General features: G+C 33.6%; 2 protein-coding genes across 2 annotated transcripts in view; both read left to right on the top strand.

Annotated features, from left to right (window-relative positions):
- The window catches only part of LOC114269193 (coniferyl alcohol acyltransferase-like), a 218,683-nt gene that overhangs the window by 149,733 nt on the left and 43,306 nt on the right, over positions 1-25,644 (top strand). The window lies entirely within an intron of this gene.
- Positions 20,595-25,027, top strand: LOC114302967 (putative mannitol dehydrogenase). The gene is made up of 5 exons (XM_028248088.2): positions 20,595-20,993; positions 21,110-21,223; positions 23,538-24,051; positions 24,164-24,317; positions 24,604-25,027. Exons 1-5 carry the CDS (start codon positions 20,893-20,895, stop codon positions 24,804-24,806), a joined length of 1,086 nt encoding a protein of 361 aa, XP_028103889.1. The 5' UTR covers positions 20,595-20,892; the 3' UTR covers positions 24,807-25,027.

A 25,644-nucleotide genomic window follows, 5' to 3' on the forward strand; every position in this document is an offset into this window, starting at 1 on the left:
ACTGTGATCAAAAAACCACGGGCAACAGCCACAAGACAATCCACTAAGAAGAATTAAAGGAATTACACAGGTATACTCTCAATTACCTAGCGAATCCACAACGCCTAATTGAACCAACCTTTATGTGCCTCTTCCAACCCCATCTTCACCACGGAATTGTCTTTCTGATGAGCCACTCCGGATTCCACCAAAGCTTCAGGCTCGAATTCTTCAGAATCCACAACTGAAGAATAACTCTCTCTTTTGTAGAACAAAACAAACCTTTGATGTACTCTCTTTAGATCATGAGTTGAATACTCAATAAAAACATCAAAGAAAACTCCCAAAGTATCCCCAGATATAAACCCTAGAAACCAAAAAGAAGATCTGGAGAGGTTCACCTCAAAATCTGACCCAATAAGCAAATTTATAGAATCTGTCCCGCGATCTCCGCTCGAGCTCAACACAGCCCGCTCGAGCGGACTGACCAAAAACTGCGTGCGAACAAACAGAGATGCGCTCGAGTGTAGGAGAATCCGCTCGAGCGTAAAATCACACCTTCCAGTATTTTTACAGGCGACTGCAGAGATGCTGAGAGCTTCCAATCCCCGCTCGAGCGCCCGATGTCCCGCTCGAGCGGACAGGCCAAAACTGGAAAATCTGGAAAAATAAAACATGATCGACTGGCGCTGCCCCGGACCCGCCAAGGGGCGCTGCCCCCTGGACCCCCGCGAGCTGACCGGGCAGCTCGATCCCCGTCATAATCAGCGAAGTGGCAATCTTGAAAGCTTTATCAACACAAACTTCTCTGAAAAGCACAATTCGGGTTGGATTCGCATCTAAACACTCATCGCCTCACTGAAAATAAAAATGCGAATAAAATTATAACTCAAAGGAGTTTTGTCAAACGGGATTGCCAAGAAATAAAACCTAACAGTGTCCATACTTCATAGCATGGTAGCGTCTTCTTTATTACGCTGCCAGAGTGTTGGGTATACCTCCTTAGGGGGATATGGGACTTAATTAGTTTATTAAAAAAATTTAATTTGATTTGGTGTTGGTTATAATATATTTTTAATATATTAGATCTAACCTTTGGAGACCCAATAGGTATTTAATAATTTGTTTGGTGGCAACTAAGGTTTTGACAAAAAGCCCAAGAGTTCACAATTGGTATTATATATACTTGCTAGGAGGCAGCGGCTAAGTCAATTCGGTGGGTTTGGTATATGCATAGTGCTTGGTGTATAGATTTTCAATTGGTGGCTGCTGTAAGGATTGGTCATTTTTCGGCTGGTGCTTGGGGATTCTTTGGATGCTTTGAAGCATTATTTGTGTATATATTCGGCTGATTTGGAATATTATTTTGTGTAACGCCCCACTTTTTATTACTCGAAGTCATTACCAAATTCATTAGCTTAATTCAATTACAAGGATAACATGCGGAAATAAACTCATATATTCAATCCGTAGAAGTGATTAACGATACTCTCATTCGTATGCAAAGTAAATATTACATGAGCATACTTAATAAATTGCCCTTGGGCTTACATCACTTAAGGTACAAGAAGAAGGGTGTAACCCTTTTACAACAATGGCATTCCGCCAACATAACTGAGGCCCCGTGGCCAGTAAACAAGTAGATCCCAAACTTGCAGCTCAACCTGCTTAATACCTGAAAAAGATTTAACAACGTGGGATGAACATATAGTCCAGTAGGGAACTCAACATGATCCTCAACAATAACAACTTACAGATAGCTATGATCATGAACACTCATTCTCATACTAGAATAGTAATGTGACAGTTTATACAAAATATATATGTATGAACTTTTCTCGAAAACAACCGTTTCATTCAACGCTACAAGTGGTTTGTCTTTCCTTTTTCCTTTCATTAACCCCCGTTCTCAATCTGTCATAACATTAACAAATACTTAGGAAGTAATCACACTAAGCCCGATACTCTCTTCCATTTCCTATACATACTCAGATGTACCTTTTCAAACATGTTTATCTTTAAAACATACGTTCTCCTCCACACTTTCCAAAAGACAAAAAGACATTTTGGTTCGTTTCCATTACTATCATAACTATACATGCATATCTTTGTAAAAATATAAATTTACAAACCACCAACGTGTATACAATCAACCAATGGAGTAACTCGGTCCTCCGAACTGTAACCAATCAAAATCCATGATATTTTCAGTTACAACGAAACAACAACAATCCCACTTTGCTCTACTAGCTATGAGTTTAGTAAGCCAAAGATATACGGAAATAACTACAACCAACTTCGCTCTACTAGCTATGTGCGTAGTAAGCCAACAATATACCTTTTACAACAACAAGCCAGTTTACCAGGCGCTAGCTGGAGGGGTATGGTACCTTCGATTATTAGCGCAGACAGTTCTCCAGGCGCTAGCTGGAAGGTCACGGTACCTCTGATTATTAGCGCAAGGTATAACACCACCAACCAAATGCAACAAGGCACAACCAACATGTATAACACATATACATAAACCATCTGGATACAAACAATGTGTTAAAGTATATGAACACATGACTACCTCTTCCCAAGCAAGCATACATATATAATGTATCTCAATAATTCATCACATACGATGTTCCATTAACAATGGTATAATGCATACACGACAATTCAACCCAACCATGTCATCCTCCACCGATGACCAAAGACAAAACCTCTAGATGCAAATATATTGTACATCTATTAACAGACTCAATTATCATGAGATCACAAACCCATTAACAACCCAAGCATGGTAGTTACAATTTATTCCCCCAAATGTGTACACTCGACGCGCATGATACAACAATCCAATTCCCATATTTATTTTCTATGACTCACATAGAGTTAAAGTTTCATTCTTCACTTTCAGAATCAACTTTCATAATTTTCCAAATCAATATGTTCCACCACTTATTCCAAAAACACTTTTCTCATTTTCCCAAAATCAATTCCATTCCTTCCATAACCTTCCAAATTAATTATGCAAATTAAATCATAAACATTAAGTTAGGGTTTTTCTCCCTCTTTTAATTCATCATGACACATATAAATTAGGGCTTTTCTATATTTCAACAACAACATGCTATTTCACGCCACAAATAGTCCAATGAACACCCAAAGACAATAAATCCATTTTTAATCAACCAACTCTAGGTTCCCTCATGATTTTCAAACAAACCCAACATAGGTATGGTTTTCATGCAATACAAAACTACCACATGTCTATCTATAGACGAAGTATTGAAAAAGAACAAGGAAATCCCTACCTCAAATGGAGAACTCAAATGGAGAAGATGACCCGAAATCAAAGTGCTCCAAATCCCAAATTTCTTGGATCATGACGAAGCCCTCGACGATCAACACATTTCTTGCAAAGGCCCAAGGTGAGGAAAACACTCTAGCTAGATCAATCCTAAGAGAGAAGTTAGGTTTTAGAGTGAGGTGCTCTCCAATGGCTTTTTCGGAAAAGTAAGAGAGAGAAAGGAAATCAAAAAGTGATTCAAAAGGCTGAATCTCGGTGTGTTATACAGGTCGCCCTGCTCGAGCGTGGAAACCCCCGCTCGAGCCTCACTCACAGACTCCCGCTCAAGCGCCAAAAACCCCGCTCGAGCGGCGGATACAACCATCCAGAAGTTTTGCAGAACAAGCCCCTGCTTGAGCGTCCAACTCCCCGCTCGAGCGTCTCACACAAACTCCCGCTTGAGCGTCAAACCTCACGCTCGAGCGTCCAACACTACAGAGGAAATACTGGGAAGGTGATTTTCCCGCTCGAGTGCCGAAACCCCCGCTCGAGCGGAGAGGTCAAAAAACTGGGCAAAGATTCTAGGTTTTAAAACACAACCAACATCACCCAACAAGTCCAACACAACCCAAAACTCTAAGATAAAGAGTAAGGGACAGAAAAGAGAATGAGACAACAACAACAAATCTACGGAACCGAGTCCGGATTACGGTTCAATAACAACAGGGAATATCGGGATCGCTATATTTTGCGTCTTCTATAATTTTGTTTTGAAGGTTTTTGTTCATCTATTTGGTGGGGTTTTTGCTCTTGATTATTTGTGATTATTTGGAATTCACATAAGGGTGGTTTTGTGAGACCATTCGTGTCTCGTTTGTAATCGTTTGGAAACTTTTTGATTGATAGTGGAATCGGATTTTGATCTCGTAGACGTACCTCACATTGAGGGAACCACGTAAAAATTCTTGTTTCGTTATTGATTTAATTTTTCCATATTAGGTTTTATTCCCATTGCTTGATTTACTAGTGGGGAACCATATATTTTCCCTAACACATAGCAGGTACTCATCAAGTCATTTCTTCATAGTTTATGATTTATATTTTCAAATTTCCAATGATGGTGTATTTTGTTGGCTTGAGTAATATATAGATGGTTCTTCAATGTTCTAAGTAGAACGAAAAATTAAAATTTGCATTACCAATTTATTCATTTGTATTTTCTTTAAAAATAGTCTTTTTAATCGATTTCTTTGATTTCCAACTATGTTTCTTTGTTTTCTATGTCAAATTTTATTCTGTTGCATACTTCTTTGCTTCTCTAAATGTTAATTTTGTGCACTTCCAGATCGCGTTAACCATTTGGAAACATTCTTTTCAATTGCAAGAACTTAAGTTATAATTTGTTGGGAGGTTCTCTACCTTTAGGCCTGGGTCTTAATTCTCTTAAAAAGTTGTAAGGTTACAAACATCAATACATTAGGGTACATAGCATTGTTCCTTACTCTATATGAAGTCTTCTTATGTCATCTTATAACTTAATCTGTATCATTTCTAATGCCCAGAGGCATTCTGAGATTTACCTTTCATTGACTGGTTGATAAATGTATGCTTTAGAATCTTCTCTCTTTTCACATATGTTATTGTGCTTTATGTAAACAATTTTCTTTATAGTTACTTGGCTTAAAACTATCATGTTTATTTTCTCGGACTTCTCATCTTATTTTTTAAATTAGCTATAGTCTCCACCATATATTTGAATCCCTTCACAAGGAATGTTGTTTGCATACATACCCAACAATTTCTATGTGGCTATTCATATTCTATAATGCTTGTGAAAGTGAAACGAAGGGATTTACATATGTTTAAGTGAAACAAAATGGAACAGATGTGCATGTATCAATCCTTTAAAACACTTCTGCTAGATTGAGCTGAAATAAAATAGAAGAGAGAAAATTAAAGTTTTCATATTTTTAATGCTCCTTTGTTGCCATTGGCACATGTTTCCTCAAGAAAAACAAGTTGGCAACCTTCATGCAATGTAGTTTGTTCCACTTTAACCAATGAATTAGAAATTTCAACATGCACATAACTCTAAAAAATCTAGAAAACCTAGGGCCTGGGACTTCAGCAACCAGCAGCATCAAAATAAAAAATAACCGTAAAGGCCAACTGGTCCCTGCTACATAGACTATATACACCACCACTAATGGCAGACTCCACAGTTCCCTAGTACAACCCACCAAGATAAGCAAAATAAAATAAACATTTTTTGATATTAAAGATATTAGACATAAGGTAATAACATAAGAAAATAACAACAGAGTATAGCCATAGTAGATCAGCAAGAGGGCGCAAGATGTAGCCATTCCATGATTCCACTTCTTGTCAAACTCCAGCAGCAAGAATAACCAATGTTGATATCACAGTAGTTCCTTCCATGGAAATGTATTGGTTGTAGCCACCACCAAGGAAGAGTGCCATTTTGTTGAGACTCAAATGATCCTGGCAAGGGAGCTTTAAGTATTACCAACACATAGGTAGCACCAACCATTTAGCAACAAATAGGTGAAGGCTAGTGCCACTCAACCCACCATGTGACCTCTCATTTCTAATATTATGTAGCATTGAGATATGTGGCTCACAACACTCAACCCTTAGAATATCTTCAAGTTCCATGGACAACATCTACACAACACAACAAACAGTTAGTAAAACACATAGTGTACTGCTCCCCTTCATTCAATTCTCATATAGAGAAACTCCTATCACTTAGTAGCCCTCCCATAGCTGGATATATGGAGCTTCAAAATGGATTCTGGTAAATTCCATTACTAAAAAAACCAAGAATCAACTGTTGATCTAGGCAAATTGTATACAGATAACAGTCTTACAACATGTAATACATTTCTATAACAATCTAAAACATAACACTTTAGGTATGAAAATAGGTTACAAAACTCTATGAAGAAAATCACCAAAAATTTGAATTAGCCACAGAAATACCCAATAATCAGTTCAAACACTTAGTAAGGACCAAAGTGACTTACACAAACTCATGGAACAAGCACTAGACTCCTGATTTCAAAATTAAGCTCAAACTTGCATTTTTTGAACTCTTTGTTTGGGGGGAAATAAGTTATAATATAAAACAACACAACTGAACAAGTTTACAAGGGACATACCCCAGGCCCTAACAAAAACTATACATAAACAAGCCCTAATGAAAACAAAACCACCAACTGGACTAGTAAGGGACTACCTAGGCTGCAAACATCATAGACCTGTTCATAACCCCCATCCAAGTTGGAGGGAGGAGATGAACAAACCTTAACAAGCCTAGTTAAGCAGGAGCACCAAAATGATAATATAGCAACATAAACTAGCAGCAACTGGAGCAACCCAAACATCCAAGCTGAGCTTCCATAATCAACAATAGTAAGAGATGGCCAAACAAAAGCCAAAAATAATTACACTACCCAAAATAACTCATACATAGCCCGTAGGAGAAGGCTAAAAAGAAACCAAAAATAATTACACTGCCCAGTGTTCTAGTATTACAAGACACTCCTATATCCTCTCATCACTAGGCCCACACCAAAGAATTCCCTATTAACGTACCAGCATAGATCTAATCCTACAAGAAAAGGTTAGGGACACTCCTTTATGATTATTTACATCTCTTAACCCACAAGCTCACAACTGCCCACCTTTTAACTATATGCTCACACCACACTTAATCCACAATCCCTAAAGAGAAAGGCCAACAAATAACCTACATAGCAAACTGTTAGGGAAAACATGTATAATGACATATAATGGCTCACATTCACTCAACCCTGAGTATAGGTAACACTTCACTTTCAACTCAATGCTTCAAACATCTGCTCCAAGCACCATAACTAGGTATACTAGTAATCAAATGAGGCCAGGGCGACCTGTAGAAACTGTTAGATACACCTACTAAAACATCAATTAGGATCTGCACAGAGGATAAATGAGGGCAACCTTCAAGTAGCTAAAAACCATGCATCATTTGGATTCGTTTCCAAATTTTTAAGTGACAGTACTCTAAATCTAACCATATTAAAGCTGTTCAAACCAATGATTTCTTCAGGAATTTTTTCTTTGGTGAAGACTCTATTATTCCTCTCAAGCCAAATAAGGTAAATAGTGCAGGTAAGATCAAGCCTAAAGATAATAGAGCCAAGTGAGTTACCATTAATAGATTTCGCAATATGAGACACCAAACCAGACCAGTTTAACACAGGCCAAGCCACATTTTAAAATAGGGAAAACCATTTAATAATCATGAAAATGCCCAAGAATTGGTTTGAGCACCTTATTAAGGACAAAAGTGACTTGTAGAAACTCATGATATAAGCACGAAACTTTTGGTTTGGAAATTAGGCTCAATTTTTAACTAATTCAAAAAAAGATGAATTACTCATGTTTTTACACTTAAAAATGAAATAACTTTAATTAATGCAATTAATTTTAACTATATTTGTATATTATTTTTGAAGTTAATGCATTGATAAAATACTCATGTTTTTATCCTTTTGTTCACAGGTTGGTGACGGATGTTCGTGGTTCAGTAGTGATATATATGGTCATTAAAGATATGATAATTTGTCATTTTGCACGTAGGCATTCATTTTATTTTTCTTTGTTTCATTTTATAGGTTATTTTGTTGAATATTTAGATACTTTTAGGAATTATTATGTTTGGGATTTATGGATATAGTTAGATACATTTTAGGATTCTTATGTTTAGTATTGTTGGATATTTGAATAAAATTTGAAATATTAAAATGCATTTGATATTAATTTGGTTACATTGCTAATTGTTATTGTAAAACAAGCATATAACGTAGCGGGTAAAAAAATTCAGATCATACCTTGAGGTGATAGAACCTGAAGTGAAGAATCTCGTGGGTAAATCACGTGCTTCTAAAAATGCGAACAATGAACACCTAGCAGTGGAGTGATACCACAGTATGAGTATCACCCACACAGTCACAGTACAGAGGCTGGATCGTTCTTTTCATGGGAGAGAATCAAAGAGAGAGTCTAGGAAAAAAGGTTATGGGTAAAAACCACATAACGTACGTGATATCAATATATTATATAAAATATATAATCAGATATATAAATATATATATATATATATATCAATCTATCCATATCAGTTGATATGATAGATATAGATATCATGAGTGGTTATCCAAATAAGTTTTGAATTCAAATTCAAACTTACATGGATAAGGTTCAAAAGGTTCATAGCTCATACCACATGAGCTCCCAATTTCTAACATCTCCCACTCGCTCATGAGTTGGCATGACACAGCCACATCTCTATCTCAATCTCCCCAAATATTAAATAATCACATCCTAGCCAATGAATCGTGCGACTGCTGAGAAACACCTGCATGTGGAAGCTCTATACTAGAAACTCAAAAAAGAGCCAGCATAGAGACATCAACCCAAAAAATAGAAATAATGTCTCATATACCCCAGACCCATCTAATTACACCGGTCCAAAAAACATCTCTAATCCCTCGAAAAGAGCATGTTTGACCCTCTCAATTCTTGCAATATATTCACACTCAATCTGCCTCTCATATAGAGCGATGTGAGTTGCCAGCAATGAATATACAACAGTGGTGTAATACTAGATGATCTTCCCTTTGCTCTCATACCATTTAGTTTAGGATTGACCGTTTTCCCAGTGATATCCCTTAAGGCCGAATCATACATGACCGCAGACAACATATCAAAGTAGCAGAACATCAACCCCTTACCTTATGACATAGTCAAAAGTCACAAAAGGGTACATAAATGAAAGTCATATCAATAATGACACGTAAGACTCACACGGTGAGGAAACAGGGATCCATTATCTCACCTCATTACTCGGTCGCCAAGCACATGTAGTATGAATACATGTTACGGTGGAGTAACTCTTCCAAAAAAAGTGACGTCATACTCGATACACTATACAGATATTAGTCTAGTCGCTTTCTAGCGCCTAACCCAAATTCTCTATTTGCTCACCTTCCAGGCGCCAAATGTGATCTCGCATCTGGCTAATCATAACAAGCACAACATGGAAAGTGGGTACAAACATCCATGTTTGGTCCTTATCACGACCTTATCTTGGTTGTAACCAAGGAGACATACATAGCGGATAATTTAAGCCTTTCTTGGCTCTAAATAAAAATAAACCACTAGTCTCATCCTTGCTCGCTTCTAAGCGCCAAGGGCGATTGCTTGTGTGAGTGAGCCAATCTTGCCTGCTGACATCATCACATGCTAATCATTATGACACAAACCATAATAGTGTCAACATCCCATCATCTCATAACAAATAAGTGATCGATTTTTATAAAAAAACTCGACCACAGCTTGCGCAATTCTAGACTCCAAACATAAGCCTTATCAGCACCTCTTGCGATAAGTATGTACAATGGAATCCACCATGTGCGCCTCACATGAAGTGATTCAAGATCACTACCTCTTGCACAATAACCTCTCTAAAGATATTTTGGTGACCAATTTGCGTTTATTCTGGATGCGCAAGAGGAAGTCTTCTCATGGTCTACACTTTTCTCAATGGTGCGACTTTTCGGTATCTAGCGAGCCTTATGCCTCAACAATGACTATCCAAATTGCGCATAACTTTAGAACAGTTTCGCATCATAATGGAAAGGCAACCAAATTATAGAAATGGTTAATCCTCAAAGACTTTGTCTTAAACTGCGCCACGTTGATCCACTTTCTAAAAACAGGGGACTAGAGCCTTTGGCATTATCCTAGGCTCTTTATCATCTTGTGGAGCAATCATGAATGTTTCCCTCTCACTCACCCAGTGATGACGTGAAAAATTTTCACATTTGCTACCACGCAACAAAAAATGTAGAGTATTCTTCTCTAATGGAGTAATCCACTTGTAGGCACATCGCTTCCACTATCTCTAGGATATTGGAAATTTCTTTCCATTCTTAACTAGGCTACATAAAAGCGCTATGCTTAGAATTTTCTATCTTATAGAGTTCCAAAACTCTATTCACGTCACCTTTACTAAGAAAACTTTATGTGACTTAGTTATACTACCACAAAGCTGCTTACCTATATATACATGACCCGGAGGGTTTACATGACAGCATACAATAATGCGCCACATGACCCTATGTGTTTACAAGACAGCATACAATAATGTGCTATAGAACCCTAGGTCTTAACTTCGCAACCTTATGAGAAGTAAGATAAGGATAAGCTGCTTAACGGTTACAGATCGTCCATAGATGGCTCTCCGCTAACCCATTACTCAAATGGAGTGTAAAATCTGATATAGAGGGCACTTAGTCAGGGATATAGGCAACAAACTAGTGCAATTCCCAATTGGGAAACATTTTGCGCCATCATCCACCTAACATTAACAATATTTAATTCCTTATCTCTACTACACCATTGTGTTGTTGAGTACTAGGAATAATCAATTTCTAAGAATCCATTTCTCTTCACAGAGTTTTCTAAAATAACTCAAATAGATACTCGCCACCTTGGTCAAAACTAAAAGCACGAAAGTTGTTATCTAATTGATCTCAACCTCATATGTGAAATGTCAAAAATTATCTTAAAACTTTTGACTTATGGGAGATCAAATAGTCTTGACTCAGATGCGTATCGTAATCTATAAATGTGTCAAGATTGAGGCTTAGCTATCATACCCTTACACATATCTAGTCACAAATATTATAGTGGACTAAATGCGCCAAAACGAATGACCTTTTACGACTTTCCTACTTACTTGTGCGCAACCATTGTGAACAAAGTTACACATTCATATGAGAGCAGGATGTCACAAGCGAGTGGGCCTGAAAGGGCCTACTCAAACCATCCATGTCATCTTCTCATTAATGTGATTAAGTATAACAAACCACCGACTAATTCCAATCATTCTAATGTGTGAGTTCTCGAAGACAAGTTTAAAAGGTTTAGGCCCAAATAAGTAATGACTCACGACTAATTCATGTCACTAGATCATAAAAGGATGTCACGGAGATATCAAGTGCGCTTAAGTCACAAATTTAACTAGTAAGTGCTAATCCCCTGCACCTTCAAGTCAATTTTATTCTCCATACACTTTACTGCATCTAGTTGAAAGATGGCGATGCTCCTCTTGCCATCTTTGTTTCTCGTTTCATAGTTACTTGCAATTAATTCTACTATCCACAAGAAGGAAAGAATAAGCTATCAATCTATGACAGCTCCTGAAATAACTTAAGCGCGAATTAGGCTAAAGAGTCTAATTCAACACAATGCTCTCACAAGCCATGCGTCAAATTCTTAGAGTCATAACAACCTTGTCGGCGTTGACCTTTTCATTACTATGCTGCAACGTTTGCTCTTAGTGGTAAACATTATTCAAAAACATTAGCCTAGCTAAGGAACCATACAAAGAAGCACCTCCTCATGTCTCACACTCAAGTGTGGAAACAGTAAGTGTCCAAACTTATACAACTTGGCAATGTTAATAGATTTTGCAGCCACTTGGCGCTATTCTCTTCACTTAGTATTAATAGATTTTTCTACTACTAAGCGCTAATCTTTTAACTTCAAGTGATACTTTAATGCACACTATTATAGTGCATGAAATTTTGCTCCATCCACTGCCAACAGTTGGATAGAGAGCAAAACACTACTCATATTGGCTACTCATCTTACACTTAATGACTAATTCATTTAAGCTCGCAGTTCTTGGATGACGTGACTCTTGAATGTTACTTCTTCCAATGATGCAACATCATTACAAGTCAAATTACAAAGTCAATCCACACAGCTCAATAGTCAAGATCATATATAGATCTATTGAGGGCTTACTAATTTCACAACTCCAAAACTCGCCAACCAAAACTACGTAGCGTGCCGCTAACCATAGCGCACACATTAGTTTTTATTGTGCCAAACAAGGCAACAAAACCACAGCAACTTTGAGTCATGTTTCCTTACTTTGGCTCAATTAAGGTCTGACCTAAAGTCTCCAAGACTTTTGCTCATCTAAAGAATAGGGTTACATTGTTCACATTTGAACATCTCTACTAAGTCTAGGTCAACCAAATTAACTTCTATAAGCTAAGTCAATTTAGAGAGAAATTCACATTGGGATTAATTTGATTAGCATAATATAATTTTTCCGCAAAAATCTAAATTAAATAGTGACAATATTACACAAGTCACAAGATCGAAAATCCACTATGCTCGTAATCATCTCTTGCACCACAGGTGACAATTATCCAAAATTTAATTTTATTTTATTTATGCGCAAAATATTAGTTTTCGGGAGTAAATCTACAAAGATTTCTCTCAATCGAACAACCTCCCACTGACTATGGCATGTCTAAAAACATGATAAAATATTCTAATTCCATACAATAGCATCATAATGTAGATTCACAATCAACACATGCTATGTTACAATTAATAATGGAATTTAAATAAATAAAAAAATTAATCATGCTATTCGAATCATAACATATTAGAAACTCTAGGCAAAAACAACAATATGTTATATTTAATAATCAGATTATGCCATAATAGAAAGTATATCACTTCTAAAATTTTTTGGAATTTTCTGGTATTTTCTAGAATTTTAAATAATTAATGAACACACATGAAATCATAAATAAATATTCCAGAATCTGGAAAAATACAACAATCATACCAGCAAATAGTAAACCATTACAGTGGCCTACAGTAAAAATTTCAGCTCCAGAAACTTAATCACGCAACACCAGAAGCATTTTATAGTAGAAATAATGAATTATTATTTCAGGAAAAATATTTTTTATTTTCATAAAATTTTGAAAATTTTACAGAAGATAGAAAATTTAATTCTGAGTCTAACAGCACCAACCACGCTTAAAACAAAGCTATAACGAATTACTTATGACCATTTAACACAATTCTAGATTTAAAAAAAAAAAACAAAAAAAACAAACAAACAGACCCTTACACCCAGCCGTTAAACCAGCCAAGCCAACGCGGAAAATGGAGCGGCTCGGCTTGGTGTGCCGCTCAGTGCACGGCTCGCATGTGGTAGCTCACGTGGCGCGGCTCGAAGCGGCTCGGCTTAACACGCTCGTGGAAGGGTGCAAGTCGTACGCGTGGACGACGCAGACAGTGCGCGCATGGCAGCACGTAGGAAGCGGGCCTGGCACGTGGTAACGCGTGGCAGCCGCTGACGACGTCATTTGGTGCGTGAGGCTCACATGGCGCCTTCCGGGGTGTTTTTTGGTCCAATTTTGGTACTTCCGGACTCCATTTTCCAAAATAAAAACATTTGTGGTCTCAAAAAAGACATTTAATGAACATAAAAGATGAGGTGTATTACACTCTCTCTCTAATGAAAGTGGAAGTGCAAAAATCCTGCACTTCATCTTCCTCCTCAAGCCACCAAAAAAATAAAACGAACCCAAATTAAGGTTTGATGTATCTCATTAACCGTAAATCCAAATCTAACAAATAATATATGGTTTCGATGGTCTCGAAACAAGGATTCTAAATATGTAAGATTTGCAGACTGAAATTAAAGCATGTAAAACCATCATGCATGTAAAGTTTCGAATATATAAAATGGGTCTCCATTTTTCATTGAAATCTAACCAGCGGGTAAAAAAATTCAAATCATACCTTGAGGTGATAGAACCTAAAGCGAAGAATCTCGTGAGTAATCACATGCTTCTAAAATGCGAACAACAAACACCCAGCAGTGGAGTGATACCAGAATATGAGTATCACCCACACAGTCACACTGCAGAGGCTAGATCGTTCTCTTCATGGGAGAGAGTTAGAGAGAGAGTTTAGGAAACAAGGTTATGGGTAAAAACCACATAACGTACGTGATATCAATATATTATATAAAATATATAATCAGACATATAACCATATATATCAATCTATCCATATCAGTTGATATGATAGATATAGATATCATGAGTAGTTATCCAAACAAGTTTTGAATTCAAATTCAAACTTACATGGATAAGGTTCAAAAGGTTCAAACGTCATGCCACATGGGCGCCCAATTTCTAATAATTATGATGCTGTGTTAAATTTAGTTTGTATTATTTGTTATATATAATTTTTTTTGTATATTTTACAGACAAATAGAGGTTACAGAGAAATTGGATTATTCTCATGTTTCTTGGTGGCTCCTTCCAGTTGTTGGTGCTTGTGTGTGATATTGTTTTTATTTTGATTTGCTCTTCTATGTGAACTGTCCATGGGCTTCTTTTGTGATAGCTTGGATGATTATTGTTTTTTGTTTGTAATAACATTAGTTGAGTTTCCATTTCCCAAGTGGTTTATATGCCCTGTTTGGGCCTGTTCTAGACATCCATATTATTATATGTGATTCTTGAATAGGTTAGTGTGATTCTTAAACAGGTTATAAATGTGTTTCTAGTGCTGGTTTGTTGGTTTGCTATTTGAATAGGTGCTGGTGCAAGTTTGTTGTTGTGCTACTGGAGCTGGTGTGTTTTGCTGACATATGCTGCTAGCATGCTATAGTGCTCTTGTGTCGTGCGTTGCTTTGATGTTGTACTGTTGGCCTGCTGGAGTGTTGCAGTGCTTCTATGTGCTGGTGTGTTGCTGTATGCTATCTGTCCGTTATGTGTTGTCTATTGTATCTTGCAGTCTATTGTTGTCTGTTTCTATATGTTGCTGTCTGTTGTAATCTATTAGTTGTGTTTATTTTGTTAGTTTTCTTTTGGTTTGGTGGGAAATGTTGTTTAGTTGTTAGGCTTTGGTGCCTTATTTAGCTTTCGTTGTCTTGTGTTTTGTTGTTGATAGCTCTGCTGTGCTTGAGGAATGCCTATTGTAAATTTGTAAATCTTATAAAAAATATATATGATTTTCAATTATTTTTGCTGATGCAAATTTGTTGTTGCCAAAAATTAAAGCTTTCTCGACAAATAACTAGTCAGCAAATGTGTTACCAAAAGTTTATTTTCGCCGACTTATATTGTGTTGCTAGAAGTGTATTTTTTGCTAATGCAAATTTGTCGTTGCTAAAAGTAAAGCTTTCTCGACAAACAAATCTTTGTCAAATGGCAACATTTACCGGCGTAAATGTGCCACCAAAAGTTTACTTTTACCGACTCATATTTTGTTGCTAACAATATATTTTATGCCAATGCAAATTTGTGTTGGGAAAAGTACTACACAATCATCATATTCGAACTACTTTTACCGACGCAAGGTGAATTGCCGACGATGGATGAAGGCTTTTATCGACGACTATGTTTGTCGCTAAAGGCATTACTTTTACTAATGCAATGATAATTTCGTCGGTAAAACTTTTGCCAACTCACTTTTATCTACAGGTTGTCGACGTAGCTCTATGTATCGACAAAATTTTTTGCCGACAAGTTTTTCCTTTTGGCAACATATTTTTATTGCGTTGCAAAAAATGCAATTTCTTGTAGAGACATCACTCTGATGGAGGAATTATAAATAAATATTAAAAAAAAATGTGTTAATTAGGTCTCATTTTGCAATTCATTCTTTTAACTTAAAAGTTAAAAATCACTAAATAAATTAAAAAGTCAACAACATATACCAAAAAGTCAAAAATCTCATTTTCTCTCATTTTCTTTTTTTTCCTTGTTCTTTGTGTTTTTAGTGAATTTTTTTCTTAATTTTTTGAATAAAATTTAAAATCTTTAAATTCTATTCAACAAGACGAAATCAAATGTAGAGCTTGTTTGGGGAGACAATTTGGGCTAAAATAGCCATATAAGACAAAATAGGTTATTTTAGCCATAATCATTACATTTTTTCTCTCACAAAAATCAAAAATGTCAAAAAATCTTACACAAACAAGATTTTCAATCCCAGACTAAAATAACCAAAAGGTCAACTAACATCCCTAACGGGCTCTAAAATCATGCAGTAGATTGGTTTTTAATTACACTACCCAAGCAGATGATACGGTTTGAATGGGTTGTATTTGGTCATTTTCTCTTGCGGAGAGAGACATTCTCAATATGGGATTTGTGGGTAAAAAAGCACATAAAATTATATAATAACTGGTGTTCCACTGATGCTACGCATGAGTTGTATTTATAATAATTTGTATATATATGAATTGTGATTTTTAAAATTTTTTTTCATTTTTTTTGGCATACAGAAAAAAAGAATATAACAAATGCAGCATATCTTCAATCAATTATTTCATATTTGCTTTTATTCAAAATTTAAAAATAATATACAGGCAAAATTTATAACTAAATTACGAAAAAAATTATTCCTAAAGATATTTTTTTACTTCTATATAAGTACTTAAAAAAATAACCTTGAAAAAGGTAGTTAATATAAATATTATACATTAAGTAAAAAAATGAGGCTAGCAATTATGCTTACATAAATTTACTGTAGTTTTAATTTCAAATTTTTTTTAAAAAAAAACTATTTTAAATGCATTTTATTTAGCTAGTACCAAATAGAATTTTCTTAACAGAAAGGAAAGCTATAAAATTTTGCTGCAAATTTTTATATGTCTATTATTAAACATTCTATTCTACTTATTTGTTTGTTTGCTTGTTTGTTTTGGGAGTTTTGATTTTTGATTTTTGTTCCACATTCATCGTATTTTTTTATTTATTTTTCTTCTTCTTACTTGATTTTCGCATGATATTTCTTTTATAGTGCATCTCCGAGTGTATTAATGAAAATATCATACACTTAATAATGCACAAAATTACAATATATAGAAGAAAAAAAAAAGTAAGTAATTGCCCAAAACTAAAACTACTTTAAGAAAAAATAAAAACAAAAATAAAATTGTTTGAAATAGAAAATGATTTATTTATTTATTAATTTTTAAAAATAAAATTTTACAAAAAACAAAGAAAACTATATATATATATATAAATATAAAGTATAGAAACCAAACATAAAACATAATACAAAAAATAAATGAATTATAAGATTTTCAAGAAGTGAGACTCACAAACAAATTTCGAAAAATCTTGTCTATTCATACACTTTTTGTGTATATTTTTTTTGTACCTTTAATCCCGAGAATAACATTGAAATAGTTTGCACTTTTTGCATTAGGTCTATCTAATAGCTTTAGCAAACATAGATGTAATAAATTTCATAACACAAAATACAAACAATTGTGAGACAAAGTATCTAAAAAAATAAAACCAACATTCAATGATGATGTAGAAGCACACCTGACGTTTTAATTGGAGGTATAACTACATAAATCGTCATAAAAGAGGAAGACAACCTTTATTTTTTGTCACAACAATTACATAACTCAATATATAATTTTAATATCTCTCACTCTTCCACGCGTCCAATTCTCCATCAATATTAGAATGAATACATGAACCAAAAACAAAAAAAAAAAAGGAACATTTGAGAAGACAAAGAAATGTGGTTTGAGGCCTTTCAATTGTTGAATTCTATTCATTAATAGTTATTAGGCTTCAATGGTCGGGTTTTTAATATTTGTTAGCCATTAAAACTGAATTATTCAGTTTCATCTATATTCAGTTGATAATTTAAGAGTAAACATCCGTCAAGCAACACACAAATACTTGGCACATTTTTTGAGCATTATTAATGAAATGCATAGTATAATTTTTTTTTTTTTTTTTTGCAATTGCAACTTGTTATTTTTTTTAATAAGAATTTATATTTATTTTAGATATATTTTTAATATATAAATTATTTTTTACAGTGTAATTTTTTTCTCTTATTTTTTTTCACAATTACAACCTGTTATTTTTTTAATATAGAAATTATTTTTTTTAGATTTTAATGAAATGCACAGTGTAATTTTTTTTCTCTTTTTTTCACAATTGCAACTTGTTATTTTTTAATAAGAATTTATATTTGTTTTAGATATTTTTTTAATATACAAATTATTTTTTTTTAGATTTCAATGAAATGCAGAGTGTAATTTTTTTTTCTTTTTTTTTTTGCATTATTTTTTAATAAGAATTTATATTTCTTTAAAATATTTTTTAATATACAAATTATTTTTGTACAGTATATTTTTTTCTCTTTTTTTTTCGCAATTGCAATCTATTATTTTTAATAAGAATTTATTATTGTGTTTAGGTTTTTTTTTAATATACAAATTTTTTTTTTAGATTTTTTACAAAAATAATTTTACAATCCTATCACTAACCACAGTGTGAGAAGTTGAAAATAGTGCGGTAGTAAGTATGAGAGAAGTCAAAAAGACTTGTTGGTTGGAAAAAGTCAATAAATGTTGAGATTTTTTTTTTAATCAACAAATTAAAAAATTAACATTGAGATATTAGAACTTGTGAATTAGAAATCGCATTTTCTTTATATAATATATAAATAGATAACTAATCAAATTACTTTAATACTTTCCAAAACTAACATTCAAAAGATAACTGTGGATAATAAAGCACATAAAATTATAATTATAACTAATCAAATTACTCTAATACTTTCCAAAACTAACATTCAAAAGATAAATGAAGAAAGGGTCTTGCCATGAGCCACTGGCCACAAAGCCATCAAACGATCCGGTCCATAAAATCTGAGCCCTTGCGGACCACCCCTATTATTTAATTGTTTATGATGACTAATCTTTTTCACGAACACAGACGAAACAGTAATTATATACAAATAAAAAAGTAATACAAAATTTTTATATACAAATAAAAAAATTAATACAAAATTTTTATGGCTTTGTTTGCCATATAGGGTTTGGGTTAAAATAGTCACAAAAAGATATAATTTACTAAAAATTCAATAAGACAAAACATCACATCCAAAACATCACAATAGTTAAAAAAGTCAAAAACTTATCCAAAATAAGGTTTTTTAGCCTCAGGCTAGAATAACCAAAAAATCAACCCATATTCCAAAACGAAGGCATAATAATGTCATTTAATAGTGACTTTTCATTTTAAAATAAAATATTTATAAAGATAATTTATATTTATAATATTATTGCAACATCCATTTTATAATATATTTTGTATAAATTTTATATATGAATTGAATTTTCAGGTATTGTTTGATTAGCAAGATTAATAGTGAAGCGACTAATAATTTATAAAATTAGTATAGAATTAATTATCTAGTTGAATTAGTTGGATAAATAATTCAATTCTGTTCACGTTCATTTTGCAATGGATGTAGAAATATATAATCATAATTATATGTTAATGCTACATTATTAGTTGTACAAATTAAAAAATTCATTCATTTTATTAAAATCGAATATCCATCAAAATCCCATACATTCAAATATGAGTCACATGATTAATAATCTTATCCACCCAATTAAACAGCTCTTACTGTCCAAATTGTGACAATCGCCTCATTTAAAAAGTTAGTTATTTTAATAAATTATTTTAATAAGTTAAAATTTTTGTGTTTGAGAATATGATTAAATTTTTTATAATTTAATATGATATTTGTGAGAAAAAAAAATAAAATATGAGTTTGATATAATATTTTGCCCTATTAACTATTTTAACTTATTTTATATTTTTGTGAATTTTAGTATAAAAAAATATTTTTAAAAAAAAATCAAAAACCCAAGTGATATTTAGTTAATTATGATTGTTATATGAATAATGACCAATGAGGTCTTTGATTATATCTCAAGTGATATTTAGTTATAACCTTGTTCATAATTCGTTGTGAGATTAGTTATAACTTAACCTTAAAGAGTTGGCCTAGTGGTTAAGATTTGAGGTTTGGGGGATATGCTTCTTCTAATGTCTCAAATTTGAAACTTCGTAAGTGTAAATAATTTCTTGTGGCCATGCTTATATAGGACAAAAGCCTTGGTTTTAATCGAGACTCTTTCAAGTGAACAGTAGGATTGATCTCCTGAACTAGTCAGATCTCCTGAACTAGTCAGTTCAAAAAAACAATTTAACTTGCATATAATATATTCTTTCTCTGGGGTGTAGGGAAGAAGTCATCTTAAATTACTGATTTAAAAGATAATGTAAAAAATGTAAACTTGTAGAGTGGAGCATTGAACTCTGGATTATTTTTTCATGATGGGGAGAAGGTAAAGTTGGAACGTATTCATTGATTTAAGTGATAATTTAAAAAATGTTAACTTATCAGAGTAGGTGAAATTAAAATATATTATTGAGCATCGAACTCTGAATAACTTGTCCATGATGGGGAAAAGGTGAAATTAAAATATATTATTGATTTAAATGATAATGTAAAAAATATTAACTTAGCAGAGTGAAGCATTGAACTCTGGATAATTTTTCAATGATGTTGGGAGCACGTGAAGTTTAAATGTTGAAATTAAAGACATAGATGTGACATTGATCAAAACTTATGGTTGTTCGACAACTGATAATTGGAATTCGAATACTTTTCCGTGGAACAAACCTAGCAATGGCTGATCTCACCGGCTAGGAAATGTCTCGCTGATTTCATCGACTACGTCAGCCCATTCCAGTCCTCAACTGCTATATATATCCACGGAACCCAAACGACAGACCCAACACATGTCACTGCTTTGCACCACTAGCCAATAGCATATCCCTCTTTTTGTTGTCTCTCTAGATTTCTTAACATTCTGTTCTCTTTCTCTCTCTGTCATGGCAAAATTACCTGCTGAGCAACAACACCCAGTGGAGGCCTTGGGATGGGCAGCCAGAGACACATCTGGTGTCCTCTCTCCTTTCAAATTCTCTAGAAGGTATATTACTTTTCTTTTTTTCTTTTTTTTTTCTTTTCATTCGATTAATGTATAATATATGGTTGTGTTTAATCGGCAGTATGTTATTTTATTAATTGGGTTTTTGTGTGGTATAGGACAACCGGAGAAAAAGACGTAACATTCAAAGTATTGTATTGTGGGGTTTGTCATTCTGACCTTCACACAATCAAGAACGAATGGGGCAACACCAACTATCCTTCTCTCCCTGGGTACCACTTCATGCATCTTTCATTCTCTCTCCAAACATTTTTAAAAAATACAAGAACCAAACCAAATCAATCGGACCATTATCAGTTGGGTTGGTTGGGTTATGTCAATGCATTGCTCTGTTTTTGTGTCTAAAACCAGAAGCTATACAATTTCAACCCAAAACAAGAAGCTATAAAATTTGATTTATATTGAGATGCCTTCATTCATATATTTGCACATTCGTTGTAACTAAAAAGGTTTGTTGTTTATATTAGCATTCGTGCATGCATACATATATTTTACTTGTATAAATATCTTGACAATGCAATCTTCATTTTTAATTTGTAATTTTGAAACATGTTACTTTGTATCTAAGTCCATTGAGTCTATTATGCATTTCTTATTTCTTAAAATTAAAAATTGGTTTCAATTTTTAGAAAATTCTACTTTTTTATTTTTCGTATTTAATGTTTTTGATGAATTTTTTTAATATTTTAAACAATTTTTTTTAAATTTTTAATTACACCTAACATAAAAACACTTAAAAAGTATAATATTTGTGGAAAAAAAATCTTTAAAAAATACATTAAATACCAAAAAATACAAAAAAAAACACAAAAAAATGAAAATTCAGTTCATTTTTCGTATTTTTGTGTATTTATTAAAATTTTAAAATATTTTTTCACAAATATTTTACTATTTAGATACATGTCTAAAAAAGTAAAAAAAAATTCTTAAAACTTAAAAAAAATATTCGCTAAAAGCAAAAAAACACAAAAAATAAAAAATTCAATTTTCAAACCCAACACACTATATACACTACAAGAAAAAGCAGATTTCGAGACTAAAAATAAATTTTTCGTCGCTAAAAGTAGCAAAATTGGCGACTAAAATTCAATTAGTCGCCAAAAGTGAACACTTTTGGCGACTAAAACAGTATTTAATGTTTTGGCGACTAAAACAGTTTAGTAGCCGAATGTAGGGGTTTTAGCGACTAAAAGTCAGTTTAGTCGCCGAATGTAGGGGTTTTAACGACTAAAAAAATTTTAGTAGCCAAAAGTGAAGGTTTTTGGCGACTAAAAACATTTAGTAGCCAAAAGTATACGTTTTGGCGACTAAAAAATAGTTTGGTCAGCGATTATACGTGTTTTACCGACAAAAATCAATTTCGTAGCCAAAAGTGAACCTTTTTGGCTACTAAAAAAAATTTAGTAGCTAAAAGTCAAGAATTGCCGACTAAAATGCAGTTTAGTCGCCCAAAGTACAGGTTTTGGCGACTAAAATTCAGTTTAGTCACCAAAAGTGCTATCCTTAGGCGGGATTCAATTCTTTTAGCGACAAAACAGAAATTAGTAGCCAAAAAATATAGAATTCGCGACTAAAATTCAGATTTAGTCGCCAAAAGTGCTATCCTATTTTTTTTAGTAAATAATTTTGTATTAATACTGATCAATATAGTATATAAATAATATATGTTGCATTAATATTCATGTAGTGGTGTAGTGGGGTGAGAGTGTTGGTAAAGGTTGAGAATGTTGGGAGGTTGGTGGTTCGAAACTTGGGAATAGTAGAGGCAATTTTCTTTTCTTTTTTTTTCTGAAATTGGCTTTTGGCGACAAAAGTCTGTGGTCACCGAAAGATTGGCTATTGGCGACGAAAAGTTTAGTCGAGAAATGTATAAATAAAAAAAAAATTCACTATTGGCGACTAAAAGTTTAGTCGCTAAATGTATAATTTCCAAAAATGGAATTGACTATTGGCGACAAATTCTTTAGTCGCTAAAGACCTGTACATTGCCGACTAACAGTTTTTTAGTCGCCAAAGGTATTCACGACCATGTATTCGCGACAAAACCGGCGACTAAAATATTCAGTCGGGGAAAGTGAAAATTCGACATTTGGCGACTAAAAAAGGACTTTTGGCGACTAAAAATTTAGTCGCCAAAGGTGTGTTTTCTTGTAGTGATAGTCCTTTTTTTTTTTTTCCTTGTTCTTTGTGTTTTTTTATAATGATTAGGCTTGTTTATTGCACTTATTTATTTATTTATGTATTTCTTTTGATTATGTGACAGTGACATTTTTATAATTAAATGTCATTTTAGTGGGCATTCTCTTTTAAAATAACAATTCCAAATGAAATTATGTCATTTAAATAAATAATTTCTATTGGTATATCAGTACTAAATTGTTCTTACATCCCATTAATAGAAATTGGTACTTAGATGATGAAATTCTAACCACTTAATTAATAAAATCTAACATATGAATCGATATAAAATTGCCAACTCCTTACTTAGTACGATATGACATGTTTCATTTGAATTGACAAATGCAGGCACGAGATAGTGGGTGTGGTAACGGAGGTAGGTAGCAAGGTGCAGAAATTCAAAGTTGGAGACAAAGTTGGGGTGGGATGTTTGGTTGGGTCTTGTCACTCTTGTGACAATTGTGCTAATGATCTAGAAAACTATTGTCCTAAAATGTTATTCACCTACAATTCCATCTACTATGATGGAACCCCAAACTATGGAGGTTACTCTAATATTATGGTGGCTGATGAGCACTTCGTGATTCGCATCCCTGACAGTCTTCCTCTTGATGGTTGTGCACCTCTTCTTTGTGCTGGGATCACTACTTATAGTCCTCTAAAACACTTTGGGCTTGACCAGCCTGGTATGCATGTGGGTGTGGTTGGTCTTGGTGGGCTTGGTCATGCAGCTGTAAAATTTGCCAAAGCTTTTGGTGTTAAAGTGACTGTGATTAGTACCTCTCCCGACAAGAAGAAAGAAGCTATTGAACGGCTTGGTGCTGATTCTTTTTTGGTTAGCCGTGACCCAACTCAGATGCAGGTAACCATTTTTTTCCTTATTAGCTTTGAGTCTTGTTATGATCAAAAGTTCATGAGAATTCTTGATTGATAACTTTTTTTTTCTTCTTGTTTTGATGTGTCGAATGTAATAGCTTGTTATGGGCACAATGGATGGTATCATTGATACGGTTTCTGCACCTCACCCTCTTCTACCATTGATTGGTTTGTTGAAATCTCATGGAAAGCTCATCTTGGTTGGTGCACCAGAGAAGCCACTTGAGCTTCCAGTCTTTCCTCTGCTCATGGGTAAGCATTTAATTTGTTTTGAGGAATGTATGTAAAAGCACACAACACTTTTATGTACACAAATTCTAAACATAGAAAAAATACAACAAACGTTCATACGGTTCAACCATAGAAAAATACTCCCAACGCTTACGTACACCCTTGTGAGTGCTCGTATTTTTTGGGGTTGAATTAGCTACCTAACTGTTCTTGAGCAAAATATAATGAAAGGCTCCTCGGCTTTGTGAATTAGAAATTATATGTACGAAAGGCTCCAAACGCTTAATACACAATGTTTGAATGGCAGGGAGGAAAATTGTGGCTGGAAGTTGCATTGGAGGCATAAAAGAGACACAAGAGATGATAGATTTTGCAGCAAAACACAACATAACGGCAGACATTGAGGTGATACCGATGGACTACGTGAATACTGCAATGGAGCGCCTCGTGAAAGCTGATGTTAGATATCGGTTTGTGATTGATATAGGGAATACATTAAAAATGGCTTAAAGTTTTTGCGTTGTGGCTCCTGAATTTGGCTTTTCTTTTTGAACTGACTTGTGCTGTTGGATAGGGATATCTCACAGATTGCAAGTCTTAGAAGTTCTGCACTTATTTTTCTTGTTTTGTTGCTACTGGTTATTTATTTCTTCTTGTCATTCAAATTTCCAACAGTGTATTCACTTTTTCATTTTGAATAAATGATAGTGGTCAATTTTGCTAGAATAAAACTGTCTGCAATTTATTCTCCAAAATAAAACTCATAGACGCTACATTGCTAAGTTTATGTAGTTAATGAAAAATGTAAATATTAGTAAGTTAAGCATTGAAAGTATCCGAGAGGTATACTATCAGAAAAACTTCTTAACCAGTTGGGTAGTTTAAGAAAACAATAGTGCTAAAATGAAAAGGAATGTGAAATGTGAATTAAATACAACTATATTTCACACATATTTTTTCTTCTCCCGTTCCTTTTTCAAATGCATCTCCAAATCTATAAACTAAATACAGCCTTGGAGTATCTATCTATATCTATACCAACTATAATTGCAAAACATTGTGTTGTTGCCTTTAACAAACTCTAGATCCAATTTTTTCATATTTTCAAATTTAAATAAAAAAATAAAAATACGCATGTCGCAATACTATAGTGTGTTTGATTTCAGTTTTCTGGATTAAGTTTTTTAGAAATTGAGTTTTTTGGTTTTTGTATTCTTTTGTTTTTAGTGAATATTTTTTAAATTTTAAATATTTTTTTTACTTTTTTAGATGCACCTTAGTTAGATATGTCTAAAAAGTAAAAAATTTGTGCAAAAATATTTTAAAAAATTAATAAATATATAAAAAT

The sequence above is a fragment of the Camellia sinensis genome, chromosome 4, assembly GCF_055761805.1.
Source record: "Camellia sinensis isolate YWXY chromosome 4, ASM5576180v1, whole genome shotgun sequence".
Taxonomy (NCBI): Eukaryota; Viridiplantae; Streptophyta; class Magnoliopsida; order Ericales; family Theaceae; genus Camellia; species Camellia sinensis.

Bases quoted from the DNA above. Each gene is read 5' to 3' on its own strand.
- LOC114302967 (XM_028248088.2), top strand. From the start codon at position 20,893: ATGGCAAAATTACCTGCTGAGCAACAACACCCAGTGGAGGCCTTGGGA. The intron at 21,224-23,537 runs GTACCACTTCAT...TGACAAATGCAG, and splicing joins AACTATCCTTCTCTCCCTGG to GCACGAGATAGTGGGTGTGG. The intron at 24,318-24,603 runs GTAAGCATTTAA...TTTGAATGGCAG, and splicing joins AGTCTTTCCTCTGCTCATGG to GGAGGAAAATTGTGGCTGGA.